Source organism: Strix uralensis, unplaced genomic scaffold, assembly GCF_047716275.1.
Source record: "Strix uralensis isolate ZFMK-TIS-50842 unplaced genomic scaffold, bStrUra1 scaffold_429, whole genome shotgun sequence".
Lineage (NCBI taxonomy): Eukaryota > Metazoa > Chordata > Aves > Strigiformes > Strigidae > Strix > Strix uralensis.
The window spans coordinates 1-13,609 of record NW_027437023.1 but is presented as its reverse complement, the minus strand read 5'-3'; the positions used below and the strand labels follow the sequence as shown (position 1 = coordinate 13,609).

At 67.4% G+C, this 13,609-nt stretch overlaps 2 protein-coding genes across 2 annotated transcripts; both read left to right on the top strand.

Moving 5' to 3' along the window:
• Positions 1-60: 60 nt before the first annotated feature.
• On the top strand, positions 61-2,316 carry TMEM101 (transmembrane protein 101). Its single transcript, XM_074857944.1, has 4 exons — positions 61-232; positions 1,075-1,255; positions 1,377-1,523; positions 1,697-2,316. The coding sequence occupies exons 1-4, from the start codon at positions 96-98 to the stop codon at positions 2,003-2,005; spliced, it is 774 nt and encodes a 257-aa protein (XP_074714045.1). The 5' UTR covers positions 61-95; the 3' UTR covers positions 2,006-2,316.
• Positions 2,317-6,546: 4,230 nt separating this feature from the next.
• LOC141938919 (peptide YY-like) lies at positions 6,547-7,252 on the top strand. Its single transcript, XM_074857946.1, has 3 exons — positions 6,547-6,734; positions 6,957-7,028; positions 7,134-7,252. Exons 1-3 carry the CDS (start codon positions 6,547-6,549, stop codon positions 7,156-7,158), a joined length of 285 nt encoding a protein of 94 aa, XP_074714047.1. The 3' UTR covers positions 7,159-7,252.
• The last annotated feature ends 6,357 nt before the right edge of the window (positions 7,253-13,609 follow it).

Below are 13,609 nucleotides of genomic sequence, written 5' to 3'. Positions count from 1 at the left end.
CGTGAGGGGCGGGGCTTCCTGCGCCGGGTGCGGGTCTCGCCGGGAGGCGCTTCCCGTGTGGGGGCGGGACTTCCGGCGGGGCGGGCCTGGCGGTGATGGCGGCGGGCCGCGGCTGGCGGCGGCGGGCGCTGCGCCTGCTGACGGCGGGCGGCGGGGTCCTGCTGACCCGCTTCCCCTTCTGGCACTGCTTCAGCGGGCTGCTGCTCTGCGCCGAGCGCGCCGACGGGCGGCGGTGCGGGCCGGGGGAGGCCCGGGGGGCCTAGGGGAGGTGTGGGCCGGGGGTAGGCCCGGGGGGCCTAGGGGAGGCCTGGGCCTGGGGGAAGTGTGGGGATGTGGGGGGGAGGCCTGGGGCTGGTGGGGGCCGAGGGGAGATGTTGGCCGGGGGTAGGCCCGGGGGGCCTGGGGCTGGGGTGTGAGGGCGTAGGACAGGTGTGGGGCTGGCAGGCCTGGGGCTGGTGACGGCCCGGGAGAGGTGTGGGGCTGGGAGGGCGTAGGGAGGGGGTTGGGGTAGGTGTGGGGCTCGGAGGTCAGGGAAAGGTGTGGGGCTGGGGGGGACTTGGGGTGGGTGTGGGGCTGGGAGGCCTGGGGCTGGTGGGGACCGAGGGGAGATGTGGGCCGGGGGTAGACCCGGGGGGCCTGGGGCTGGTGTGGGCCTGGGTACCCCAGGTGTGGGGCTGGTGAGGGCCCGGGGGGCTTTGGGGTAAGTGTGAGGCTGGGAGGTGTGGGGCTGGCGGAACTGGTTAAGTGTGGGGCAGCTGGGGGGCTCCTGGGGCAGGTGTGGGGCTGGGAGGGTGTGGGGCTGGGGGAGCTGGGTATGTGTGGGGTGGCTGGGGGGCTCCTGGGGCAGTTGGGGGGGGCTGGATAAGGGCAGAGGGGTAGTTGGGGGGCTGGGGCAATTAGAGGATGGGCTGTGGGGGGGGCCTGGAGGGCTGTGTGGGACCAGGGGAGGGCTCTGGCAGAGTTAGGGGGTGAGGGAGGATCTGGCGGGGGGGCTCTGGGGTGAGGGGGGGTGCTGGGGGTGAGCGTGGCCAGGGGTGGTTGGGGGTCAGGGGCTGGACCTGCCGTGCCCCCCAGGAAGCCGGACATCCCCGTCCCCTACCTGTACGTGGACATGGGGGTGGCCGTCCTCTGCGCCAGCTTCATGTCCTTCGGGGTGAAGCGCCGCTGGTTCGCCCTGGGGGCCGCCCTGCAGCTCGCCGTGGCCACCTACGCCGCCCACGTCGGTGGCCACGTCCACTACGGCGACTGGTTGAAGGTGAGACACACACACAGCCCCCCCCTTCTCCCCATCCTATAACACCCCCCTCCCAGCCCCGCCCTGGGCCTCGGGGGAGGCCGGGGGGGGGCTCGAGGGGGTGACGGTGGCCCCGTGGCAGGTCCGGATGTACTCCCGGACCATCGCCATCATCGGCGGCTTCCTCATCCTGGCCAGCGGCGCGGGCGAGCTGTACCGCCAGAAGCCACGCAGCCGCTCCCTGCAGTCCACGGGGCAAGTCTTCCTCGGCATCTACCTCATCTGCCAGGTACGGGGCGAGGCGGGGGGGTCACAGGACACCGGGGAGGGGGGTGACAGCCCCAGCGCCAGCCCCCCACCCTGCTGCAGAGCTGCATCCAGGGCGGGGGGTGGAGAAACCTCAGGCGAGTGTTTGCCACCAGTGCCACCAGCCCCCTGCCATGTGTCCCCCCCGCCCTCCAGGCCTACTCCCTGCAGCACAGCAAGGAGGATCGCTTGGCTTACCTGAACCACCTCCTGGGGGGGGAGCTCGCCCTCCAGCTCCTCTTCATCCTTTACGGCCTCCTCGCCCTCGCCTTCCTCTCGGGCTACTACGTGCGGGCGGCGGCGCAGGTGCTGGCCGTGCTGCTGCCACTCGCCATCCTCCTCATCGACGGCAACCTCGGCTACTGGCACGACTCGCGCCGGGTCGAGTTTTGGAATCAGATGAAACTCATCGGGCAAAACGTCGGCATTTTCGGAGCCGTCGTCATCTTGGCTACCGATGGTTGAATGCGGGTGGCCACCGGCTGGGACTGGGGGAGCAGCAGTGGGGCTGGGGGGGGGGGGGGGGGCGGTTTTTTTAAAGAATCACCGCTATTTATTCTTTTTTTTTTTTTTTTTTTATTTGTAAATATTTGAGAATTTTGCCAGAGGATGGGGCGGTCGCTGCCCTGAGTGTGTGGGGGAGCCGTGGCGGGGGGGGGGGGCGGCTCCTGCCTGTGGGGTGCTGGGCCACTGTGTGGCCAAGCCCCCTCCCCGCCGAGGTTTGCCCCCCCCGCCTGTATTTTTACTGATGAAATGAGAAATCTTTTATGTCGTCACTGGGCTGTCTGGGCTGTTGTGTGCCAGCAGGGTCAGGCCCTGCCGCTTCGGGGGGGCTCAGGGAGGGCGGGGGGGCGCTTTTGGGGGCTCAGAGATGGGGGGGGGAAGCTTGGGGCACTGCGTGTTCCCCTCCCTTTGGTGGGCAAACTGAGGCGGGGGGGGGGGAGAGCGGGGTCCTGGGCTGCGTTTTGCTGCCTGTCCGCAGGGTTGTCCCCTGCCTGTCCCCTGCCTGCGCTGCCGCAGCCCCGCGGGGGGGGGCTCAGCCTGTTCTTTAAGGCAGGGGAACATCCTGGCATGGGAGGGGGGGGCCGGGGGGGGGGGTGTGCATTGTGGTGGGACACAGCGAGGAGCTGCCAGCCCCACGGGCCGTGTCCTCGCTGTCCCCATCCTGCCGCCCAAGTGCGTTTTGTCCCCCCCCCCAGCCCCCCAGGACTGGGCAGATGCGTGAGTGTGTGTCCCCCCCCCCTCAGCTGGGCGGTGGAAAAGCAAACAGGGGCTGATAAGGGCCTTCCTCTGGGGGGGGACACTCGTGTGGCCCCTAATGCGCCTCCGGCGGAACCGGGGGCCATAAAGCGCGGGGAAGCGGCAGGGCCCTGTTTGCTCTCCCTGCGTTTTTCCGTCCGACCCCCCCGCCCCCCACCTTGCTGGGAGTGGGGGGGGGGGGGCCATGGGGGCTCCTCACCCTCTCAGGACCCCCCCCCCGGGGGCTGCTTGGGCTCCAGCCCCTCTCCTCCTCCTCCATGCCTGTGGGAGAGGTGGGGGGCACACAGTGGGCACCCCCTGCTCCATTTCCTTCAGGGCCACCCCTTGCTCTGCCCGGGGGGGGCATGGGGGGGGGCTGCAGCTGTTGGGGGGGGGGTTGGTGACATTTCTACCTGCCGGCAGAGCCATCCTGTGACCTTTGGAAAATTGCTGTTTACTGTCACTCGGGGGAAATGGTGCAGAAAGCCCTCACCTCCCTCTGCCCCCCCCCCTTCCCCCCCGCGGGGTCTGCTCTGTGCCGGGGGGGGGCAGGCGGGGGGGTTGGGGGTCACCCAGACCCCGATCCTCCCTCCCGCCCTCGGCTTGGGGACATCTGTGACAATGCAGTGACATTGCTGCAATCTTGTGGGGTTTGGTCCCCGTCCCTCCTCCCGGTGCCCCCCCCCCCACCCCGTGACACCCACGATGGGGCAAACCGCCCCCCCCCCGGGTGCTCCTCTGCTGGGGAGGGGGCTCAGCTACCCCCCCCGCCCCCCCCTTGGTGGCCCTGGGGACCCGTGGCAGGGCACTACGGGGGGTGACGTCTGCAGCCCCCATCGATCCAATTAGCCGTCCCATCGACCCATGGGGACGTGAAAGGTGCTGGGCTGGGGGGGGGGCTGCGCCCACCCCCCCCCGGGCCCTCGGGGGGGCTCAGACCCTCCCAGGCTGGCATGAGGCCGAGCACCACGTGGCCGGGGCAGCGTGTCCCCCGGCTTCTGTCCCCCCCCTTGTATCCCCCCCGCTTTGTGTCGCCCCACCTTGTGTCACCCCCCCCATGTCCCCCTCCTTGTGTCCTCCCTCCTTGTGTCCTCCCTCCTTATGTCCCCCCTTGTGTCCCCCCCTTTGTGTCCCCCCTTTGTGTCACCCCCCCTTGTGTCCACCCCTCGTGTCCCCCCAGCTTGTGTCCCCCCCTTGTGTCCCTGCCCTTTGTGTCACCCCCCCGTGTCCCCCCACCTTGTGTCACCCCCCCTTGTGTCCCCCAGCTTGTGCCCCCCCCCCAGCTTGTGTCACCCTCCTTGTGTCCCCCCCCCTTGTGTCTCCCCTGGTTTGTGTCTCCCTCCTTGTGTGTCCCCCCCTCGTGTCCCCCCAGCCGTGTCCCCGCACACCGGTGTGACACTGTGGCCACACCACAGGGATGAGTATCCCCGCGGCTGGGGACAGTCACAGGGCCAAGACCCCCGTGGTGGCACCGCCACCAGCCGTGTCCCCGCCACCGCTCACCGGGGTGACGGCCAGGTCAGGAGTGGAGAGTGTGTCCCCTCCAGCCGGGCCGGTGACACCCCACAGTGTCCCCACCGAGCACTGTCCCCTCCAACCAGCCCAGTGACACCCCACGGGGTCCTCGCCCAGCTGTGTCCCCTCCAGCCAGGCTGGTGACACCCCACAGTGTCCCCGCCGAGCTGTGTCCCCTCCAGCCAGGCCGGTGGCACCCCGTGGGGTCCCCACCGAGCCGTGTCCCCTCCATCCCCCCGGCTCGAGATGCGGCTGCTTCCAGGTGGGAGCACCCCGGGACTTTTGGGGACCCCCTTCTGCCACCTCCCCCCCCCCCCAGCACACACACGGTGGCTTTGGTGGCTCCGGTGGGGACCTGGACCCCACAGCACGTCCCTGCCAGGTGCCTCCGTGCCTCAGTTTCCCCCCGGAGGCCCGGGCTGGGTGATTGCTCCTTAATGCCAAATCCATAACGAATTAGTGTCCCCCCCCGGCGCGGGGGAGCGGAAAGGGCACCTCATCCGTCCTGGAGGGCTGTGACAGCGCTCGATGGCCGTGGCGGGGGCTGCGGTGACAAGGGCTGCGGTGACAGGGGCCACAGTGGCGGCTCCGTGCCCTGCCCTGCGTCTGGGGAAACTGAGGCAGCGGCAGCTGCGGGCTGTGTCCCTCCGCTGGGCTGTCCCCCGGGGGGGGCCTGTGCCAGGGCCGGGGGCCGTGTCCTATGTGCCGTGTCATGGCCGTGCCGTCTGCGTGTCCCTGCGTGTGGCTGATGTCCCTGCGCGCCACTGCCATGCTCTGAGGCTGCGTGTCGTGTCCGTGTGCCGTGGCTGTCACACGTGTCTGTGTGCCACATTTGTGTGCCATGGCTGTGTGTCACATCCATGTGCCGTGTCCGTGTGCCGTGGCTGCCTGTCACACGTGTCCATGTACCACTTTCATGTGCCATGACTGCCTGTCACATGTGTCCCTGTGCCATGTCCCTGTGCCATGGCTGCGTGTCTCATCCGTGTCTCTGTGCCATGTCCCTGTGCCATGGCTGTATGTCACATACATGTCCCTGTGCCATGGCTGCGTGTCTCATCCGTGTCCCTGTGCCATGTCCCTGTGCCATGGCTGCGTGTCACATCCGTGTCCCTGTGCCATGGCTGTGTGTCACATCCATGTCCCTGTGCCATAGCTGCGTGTCTCATCCGTGTCCCTGTGCCATGTCCCTGTGCCATGGCTGCGTGTCACATCCATGTCCCTGTGCCATGTCCCTGTGCCATGGCTGTGTGTCTCATCCGTGTCCCTGTGCCATGTCCCTGTGCCATGGCTGTGTGTCACATCCGTGTCCCTGTGCCATGTCCCTGTGCCATGGCTGTATGTCACATCCGTGTCCCTGTGCCATGCCTGTGTGGCGTTGCCACATGCACATGCCATGCTGTGTCCCCGTGCCATGTCCCTGTGTCCCACCCGTGTCCCCCTGCTCCGTGCATGGTTGGGGGGCTCTGCCAAGGGACGGTGACAAGGTGCTGGGTGGGGGGGGGGTGTCGGGGGGTGGCTGCCGGGGTCCTGCCGTGCCCGTGGGTCCGTCACGGCGGGAGGGAGGAGCCAGCAGCCCCCCCGGAGGCTATAAAACCCCGGGGCGGGTGGAGGAGCCACCGTGTCCCCGGCACTGTCACCCCGCTGCCAGGCCCTGCCTGTCACCTCCCGCCTGCTCCACCGTGAGTGCGGGGACAGCCCGGGGACAGGGCTGGGGGGTGTGGGGGGGTGTCCCATGGAGGGGGGGGTGTCTCTTGGGGAGACTGAAAACCCTGGCAGGGAGATGTCCCCTTGGGGACATGGAGGGGGGTCCCGGGAGGGGAGGTGTCCCTTGGGGTCTCTGGGGGTCCTCTGGCGGGGGGGGTTGTGACTCTGGGGTCCCTGGGAGGGATGTGTCCCCTTGGGGACTTGCAAGGGGGGGGGTCCCTGGGAGCAAGATGTCCCTTGGGGGAGATGGGAGGAGGTTCCTGGGGGTCCCTGGGAGGGACATGGCCCCCTGGGGACATTGTGGGGGGAGTCTGGAAATCCCTGGGGGTGAGATGTCCCTTTGGGGAGGTGGGGGGGGGTCTCCAGAAGGGAGATGTCTCCATGGGGACATGAAGGGGGGGTGTCCCTTGGGAGGGGGCTGGCGTCCGGGGCAAGGGAGGGGGACATCCCTTTGGGGGTGACACCCCCAGAGGGAGGGGGACAGGGGTTCTCCGGGGGCGATGCACACCCCGCTGAGGCTGTCCCCTGTCCCCGTCCCCACGCAGATGGTGACGTCCCCGCGGCCGTGGCGCGCGCTGGTGGCCGTGGCCCTCTGCGCCCTGCTGTGCCTGGGCGCGCTGGCGGCCGCTTACCCCCCAAAACCCGAGAGCCCCGGGGACGACGCCTCCCCCGAGGAAATGGCCAAATACTTCTCGGCCCTTCGCCACTACATCAACCTGGTGACGCGGCAGAGGTGAGCGCGCACGCGCGTGTGCGAACCCGCCGGCCCCTCGTGCGAGCCCCTTCGGGCGGGCGAAGCCCCGTTCGCACGCTTGGGCCGGGGCCTTCTGTCGCACACGCGTGTGCTCGGCGGCCGGCGGGTCCCCTTCGCGCCGTTGGGGGGGTGCGGGGGGTGCCCTTTGCACGCTCGCCCGCGCCCCTTTGCACGCGCACGCACGCGCTCCGTGTCCCGCAGGTACGGCAAACGCGCCAGCGCCGGGGCCGCGGTGTCGGAGCTGCTCCTGGGGGCCAGCAGTGACCCATCACGGTGAGTGTCCTTGTCCCTGTCCCCTGTCCCTCTCCCGCACCCCTTGGGGGGGGTATTGGGGGGGTCTCGTCCCCCCCTTTTTCTCACACCAGCTCTTCCCCACAGGTACGACGATGACTCCGCGTGGTGACCGGCTCCCCCAGCCCCCCCCCCGTCCCCCGAATCCTCCCCGTCTCTCCGTGTCGCCCTAAGGGCACCCGGGGCTCCGCCGCAGGGGGGGCCCCAGCACCCAGGGCCAGCATGGGCCCCCCCTCTGGGAGGGCTGGGGACCCCCAGAGCCCAGCCTGGGGGTGTCCTGCCGAGTTGGGGGGGGGGGGGGGCCTTGACCCCGTCCCCTCGCCACCGCTGTTGGGGGGGTCCCGCGTGGTCCCTGCACGCCCCCACCAGCGGCAATAAAGAGCACGATCATGGGCACAAGTGTGGGCTGTGTGTGCTGGGGGGGCGGGGGGGGGGGCAGGGGGGGCGGGGGGGGGCTGGGTGGAAGGAATAAGGGACAGAGGGACCCGCTGGGGTGCAGGGGTGGAGGGATGGGGGGAGATTGGGGGGGGGGAGTAGATGGAGGAGTGGAAGGGGGGAAGGGACAGAGGGTTTGGGAGGGGGGGGGAGAGGTGGGAGCTGAGTGCACTGGGGGGCACTGGGGTGGGATACTGGGGGGCACTGGGGTAGCGGGGGGCACTGCCGGAGGGTTCTGGGGTGCACTGGGGGTGGGGGGAGACACTATCGATGGGTGCTGGGGTGCTGGGGGAGGGGGGTGCACTGGGTGCAGGGGTGTGCTGGGTGGGGGGCTGCGAGGATGCCGGGGTCCGCGGGGTACATTGGGGGTGGGGGGAGGCACTGCCAGTGGGTGCTGGGGTGCACGGGTTACTGGGGTGCACTGGGTGTGGGGTGCTGGGTGTGGGTGCACCGGCAGCGGGTGCTGACACCCACCGGGGGGTCCCTGTGGTGACAGCGGCCGTCGGGGCTGTGTCAGGGCTGGGCTGGGGGGCCCCCAACCCCCCCCCCGACCCCCCACCCTGGCCCACGGTGGGTGCTGGGGAATGGCCACGTCCTCGCTCACGGCCCCCCCCGCGCCGCTCTGCCACCCGCCGTGGCCACTGTCCCTCTGTCCCTCTGTCCCTCTGTCCCTCTGTCCCTCCCTCCTTCCATCCCGCCCCTCACCCCAACTCTTCACCCACCCGCCCCCCCCCGTCCCTCTGTCCATCCCTCACTGTCCCTCTGTCCTGCTGCCCACCCCACCCCCCCCCGCCAGCCTCTGGCCTCCGCCCTCACACCCCGCCAGCCTCCCCCTCTGTCCCCTCCTGTCCCCCCCCCGTCCTTCTGTCCCCTCGTGTCCCCCTCTGTCCCTTCATCCCCCCCCCGTCTCCCTCTGTCGCCCTCTGTCCCCCCTGTCCCTCTGTCCTCCCCATCCCTCTGTCCCCTCCTGTCCCCCTCTGTCCCCCTCGTCCCCCCCATCCCCCCCATCTCTCTCTGTCCCCCTCTGTCCCCCCTGTCCCACTGTCCCCATCTGTCTCCCTCTGTCCCCCCGTCCCTCTGTGTCCCCCGTCCCTCTGTCCCTCTGTCCCCCTCTGTCCCCTCCTGTCCCTCTGTCTCCCCCATCCCTCTGTCCCCTCCTGTCCCCCTCTGTCCCCTCCCGTCCCCCTCTCTCCCCCCCTGTCCCTCTGTCCCCACCGACGTCCCTCGGTCCATCCGTGGGACCCAGACGCTCTGGGAACAGACACCGGACACCCCCAGGCCCCCCCCGGGACCCCCCCCAGCCCAGGGTCAAACATTAACCAGGGCTGTGCCAGGGGCCAGGTGTCCCTGTGTCCCCCCCCCCGATGGCCCCTGTCCCCCCTGATGTCCCCCCGGCCACCTGGCCACAGGTGCTGAGTGGCCCGGTGACATCAGCGGGGGGGGGGGGGACGGGGACGGGGGACAGGGGGGATATAAGGGCCAGTGCCCGGTGGCAGCGGTGTCACCGACGAACCGGGGAGTCGACGACCGCGTCCCCCCCGCGTCCTGCCGTGTCCCCCCCTTGTGCCACCACTCGTGGAAGCAGGTGAGTGGGGCTGGCACCGTCCCCACGGGGGGGGACAGGGCTGGGGAGGGGGGTGGCAGCGCCTGTGCTGGGGGACGAGGGGCTGAGGGGTGGGGGGGTGTGCAAGGGGGTGTGTAACGGTGTGGGGGGTGTGCAAGGGGGTGTGCAAGGGGGTGGGGGGATGTGCAGGGGGGTGGGGGGGTGTGCAGAGGGCCAGTGAGCGTGGTACGGGCTGAATGGGGTGTGCACGCGTGTGCAAGGGAGCACGCGTGTGCACATGAGGGTGTGACACGGGCGTGCACGCGCTTGTGCGAGGCCGAGTGTGTGCATCTGTGCGTAGGGGTGTGAGTTGGGGTGTGCTGGGGGGGGGTGTGCTCAGGGAGCGCAGCCGGGGAGACCGTGCGTGTGTGTGTGTGTGTGCGCGCGTGCGCACACACGCGTGTGCACAGCGGGATGGGAACACGCCGCTGCGCGTGTGCTGCAGGGGTGGAGGTTTTGTGCACGTGCGTGTGTGTGTGCTTGGAGCGGAGGTGGGGCGTGTGTGTGCAAGGGTGTGTGTGAACGCTGTGCGTGTGCGTGGGTGTGCACGTGTGCATGTGTGTGCACGTGTATGTGTGTGTGGGCATGTGCGTGTTCATGGGTGTGCAGTTGGGTGGGGTGTGTGTGAGCACACGCATGTGAGGGGGTGTGTGTGTGTGTAGCTGGGGGGTGTGTGTGCACATGTGTGTGCATGTGCATGTGTGCATGTGCATGTGTGTGTGTGCATATGTGCATGTGTGTGTGTGCAGCCAGGCAGTGTGCATGTGTGTGCATGCGTGCGCACGTGTATGTATGTGTGTGTGCGTGTGTGTGCATGTGTGTGTACATGTGTGTGTGCACGACTGTGTGTATGCAGCTGAGTGGTGTGCATGCATGTGCATGCGTGTGGGTGTGTGTGCACGTGTGTGGCAGCTGAGCGTTGTGCATGTGTATGCGTGCATGTGCCTGCATGTGCACACACGTGTGCATGCGTGTGCACATACATGTGTGTGCCCGTATGTGTACATGTGCGTGCACACGTATGTGTGTACATGTGTGTGTGTGCAGCTGAGCGGTGTGCATGTGTGTGCATGTGCATGTGCACACGCGTGTGTGTGCAGCCGGGTGCCGTGCATGCGTGAGCACATACATGTGTGTGCCCGTGTGCATGGGCATGTGTATGCATATGTGTGTGTGTCTGTGTGCGTGTGTGTGCAGAAGGTGCTGTGCATGCGTGTGTACATACATGTGTGTGCCTCTGTGTGTGTGTACATGCGTGTGTGTGCAGCTGAGCGGTGTGCATGTGTGCGCACGCATGTGCATGTGTGTGCACGTGCATGTGCACACGCGTGTGTGTGCAGCTGGGTGCTGTGCATGTGTGTGCACATACGTGTGTAGCTGTGTGTGTACATGCGTGTGTGCACACATATGTGTGTACATGTGTGTGTGCAGCTGAGCGGTGTGCATGTGTGCGCACGCGTGTGCATGTGTGTGTGCACGTGCATGTGCACACGTGTGTGCGTGCAGCCGGCTGCCGTGCATGCGTGTGCACATACCCGTGTGTGCCGTGTGTGTGTGCACATGTGTGAGTGCACGCATATGTGTGTACATGCGTGTGTGTGCGCGCAGCTGAGCGGTGTGCATGTGTGCGCACGTGCATGTGCACACGCGTATGCGTGCAGCCGGCACGTGCACGCGTGTGCACATACCCGCGTGTGCCGTGTGCGTGCACACGCGTCGTGCGCGGTGCCTGAGCGCTGTGGGCGCAGCCATGGCTCCCCGCTGGGCGCTGCTGGCGCTGGGCTGTGCCTGGTGCTGCTGCCCCGCTGCGCCGCCGGCCCCACGCAGCCCACGTACCCCGGGACGAGGCGCCGCTGGAGGAGCTGCTCCGCTTCTACTCCGACCTGCAGCAGTACCTCAACGTCGTCACGCGCCACCGGTGAGGGGCTGCGCGCCCTCGGAGCTGCTCCCCCTTGTAACTGCTCCCCCTCGGAACTGCTCCTCGTTGTAACTGCTCCTCCTTGTAACTGCTCCTCCTTGTAACTGCTCCCCCTTGTAACTGCTCCTCCTTGTAACTGCTCCTCCTTGTAACTGCTCCCCCTTGTAACTGCTCCTCCTTGTAACTGCTCCCCCTTGTAACTGCTCCCCCTTGTAACTGCTCCCACTTGTAACCTGCTCCTCCTTGTAACTGCTCCCCCTTGTAACTGCTCCCCCTTGTAACTGCTCCTCCTTGTAACTGCTCCCCCTTGTAACTGCTCCCCCTTGGAACTGCTCCCCCTTGGAACTGCTCCTCCTTGTAACTGCTCCCCCTTGTAACTGCTCCCCCTTGTAACTGCTCCTCCTTGTAACTGCTCCTCCTTGGAACTGCTCCTCCTTGTAACTGCTCCCCCTTGTAACTGCTCCTCCTTGTAACTGCTCCCCCTTGGAACTGCTCCTCCTTGTAACTGCTGCCCCCTTGTAACCTGCTCTCCCTTGGAACTGCTCCCCCTTGTAACTGTTCCTCCTGTAACTGCTCCCCTGAACTGCTCCCCTTGGAACTGCTCCTCCTTGGACTGCTCCTCCTTGTACTGCTCCCCCCTTGTAACTGCTCCCCCTTGTAACTGCTCCTCCTTGTAACTGCTCCCCCTTGTAACTGCTCCCCCTTGTAACTACTCCTCCTTGTAACTGCTCCTCCTTGTAACCTGCTCCCCCCTGGAACTGCTCCTCCTTGTAACTGCTCCTCCTTGTAACCTGCTCTCCCTTGGAACTGCTCCCCCTTGTAACTGCTCCTCCTTGTAACTGCTCCCCCTTGGAACTGCTCCTCCTTGGAACTGCTCCTCCTTGTAACCTGCTCCCCCTTGTAACTGCTCCTCCTTGTAACTGCTCCCCCTTGTAACTGCTCCCCTTGTAACTACTCCTCCTTGTAACTGCTCCTCCTTGTAACCTGCTCCCCCCTGGAACTGCTCCTCCTTGTAACTGCTCCTCCTTGTAACCTGCTCCCCCTTGTAACTGCTCCCCCTTGTAACTGCTCCTCCTTGTAACTGCTCCCCCTTGTAACTGCTCCCCCTCGGAACTGCTCCCCCTTGTAACTGCTCCTCCTTGTAACTGCTCCTCCTTGTAACCTGCTCCCCCTTGTAACTGCTCCCCCTTGTAACTGCTCCTCCTTGTAACTGCTCCCCCTCGGAACTGCTCCCCCTTGGAACTGCTCCCCTTGTAACTGCTCCTCCTTGTAACTGCTCCCCCTTGGAACTGCTCCCCCTTGTAACTGCTCCTCCTTGTAACTGCTCCCCCTTGTAACTGCTCCTCCTTGTAACCTGCTCCCCCTTGTAACTGCTCCCCCTTGTAACTACTCCTCCTTGTAACTGCTCCTCCTTGTAACCTGCTCCCCTTGTAACTGCTCCTCCTTGTAACTGCTCCCCCTTGTAACTACTCCTCCTTGTAACTACTCCTCCTTGTAACCTGCTCCTCCTTGTAACTGCTCCCCCTTGTAACTGCTCCTCCTTGTAACCTGCTCCCCCTTGTAACTGCTCCCCCTTGTAACTGCTCCCCTCGCCCCTGCTGCTCCCTTATGCCCCCCACTCCCCCTTGCCCCTCCCTTCTCCTTACCCCCTGCTCCCCCTTGCCCCCCACTCCCCCCTTACACCCTTCTCCCCCTTACCCCTCACTCCCCCTTCCCCCCCACTCCCCCTCGCCCCCTGCTCCCCCTTACACCCCTCACTCCCCCTTACCCCTTACCCCCTTCCCCCCCGCCCCGTTGCCCCCTGACGTGCCCCCCCGCAGGTACGGGAAGCGCTCCGGCGGGCGGGTGCTGTGCGAGGAGCCGCTGGGCGCCGCGGGGTGCTGAGCCCCCAGGTGAGGGGTGACGGGGGGGGGGGACACACACACGGGGGGGGGGCCCTGCGGGGTGTGGGGTCCTGGGAACTGGCGTTCAACCCCCCCCCGCCCCCCCCCAGCGCCACCGGGCATCAGCCTGGGGGAAGGTGGGGGGCGCCCCCCGGGGCTGAGGGGGACCCGGGGGGGGCCCTGCGGGGTGTGGGGTGCTGACCCCCCCTCTCCTTGCAGGGACACTGCCGGGGCTGAGCGGGTGAAGAGGAGCCCGGCGGGGTGCAGCCCCCCCCCCCCCCCCAGCACCACCGCACCCCCAGCACGTGCTGCACCCCCCCCCAGCACCCGGACCCCCCCCCCGGGCCAGCCCGGCCCCCCCAGCAATAAACCCCCTGTGCAGCCACCTCCGGCCTCTGCCTGCCTGGGGGGGTGGGGGGCGGGGACTGGGGGCACTGGGGAGACTGTGGAGGGCTGGGGACACTGGGGACACTGGGGGCACTGGGACTGGGGGCACTGGGAACACTGGGGACACTGGGACTGGGGACACTGGGAGCACTGGGGAGACTGTGGAGGGCTGGGGACACTGGGGGCACTGGGAACACTGGGGAGACTGTGGAGGGCTGGGGACACTGGGACTGGGGGCACTGGGAACACTGGGGACACTGGGACTGGGGACACTGGGAGCACTGGGGAGGCTGTGGAGGGCTGGGGACACTGGGGGCACTGGGACTGGAGACACTGG

Coding starts and splice junctions, on each gene's coding strand:
- TMEM101 (XM_074857944.1), top strand. CDS start 96: ATGGCGGCGGGCCGCGGCTGGCGGCGGCGGGCGCTGCGCCTGCTGACG. Junction 1,256..1,376: donor ACTACGGCGACTGGTTGAAG/GTGAGACACACA, acceptor GCCCCGTGGCAG/GTCCGGATGTACTCCCGGAC. Junction 1,524..1,696: donor GCATCTACCTCATCTGCCAG/GTACGGGGCGAG, acceptor CCCGCCCTCCAG/GCCTACTCCCTGCAGCACAG.
- LOC141938919 (XM_074857946.1), top strand. CDS start 6,547: ATGGTGACGTCCCCGCGGCCGTGGCGCGCGCTGGTGGCCGTGGCCCTC. Junction 6,735..6,956: donor AACCTGGTGACGCGGCAGAG/GTGAGCGCGCAC, acceptor CGTGTCCCGCAG/GTACGGCAAACGCGCCAGCG. Junction 7,029..7,133: donor GCCAGCAGTGACCCATCACG/GTGAGTGTCCTT, acceptor TCTTCCCCACAG/GTACGACGATGACTCCGCGT.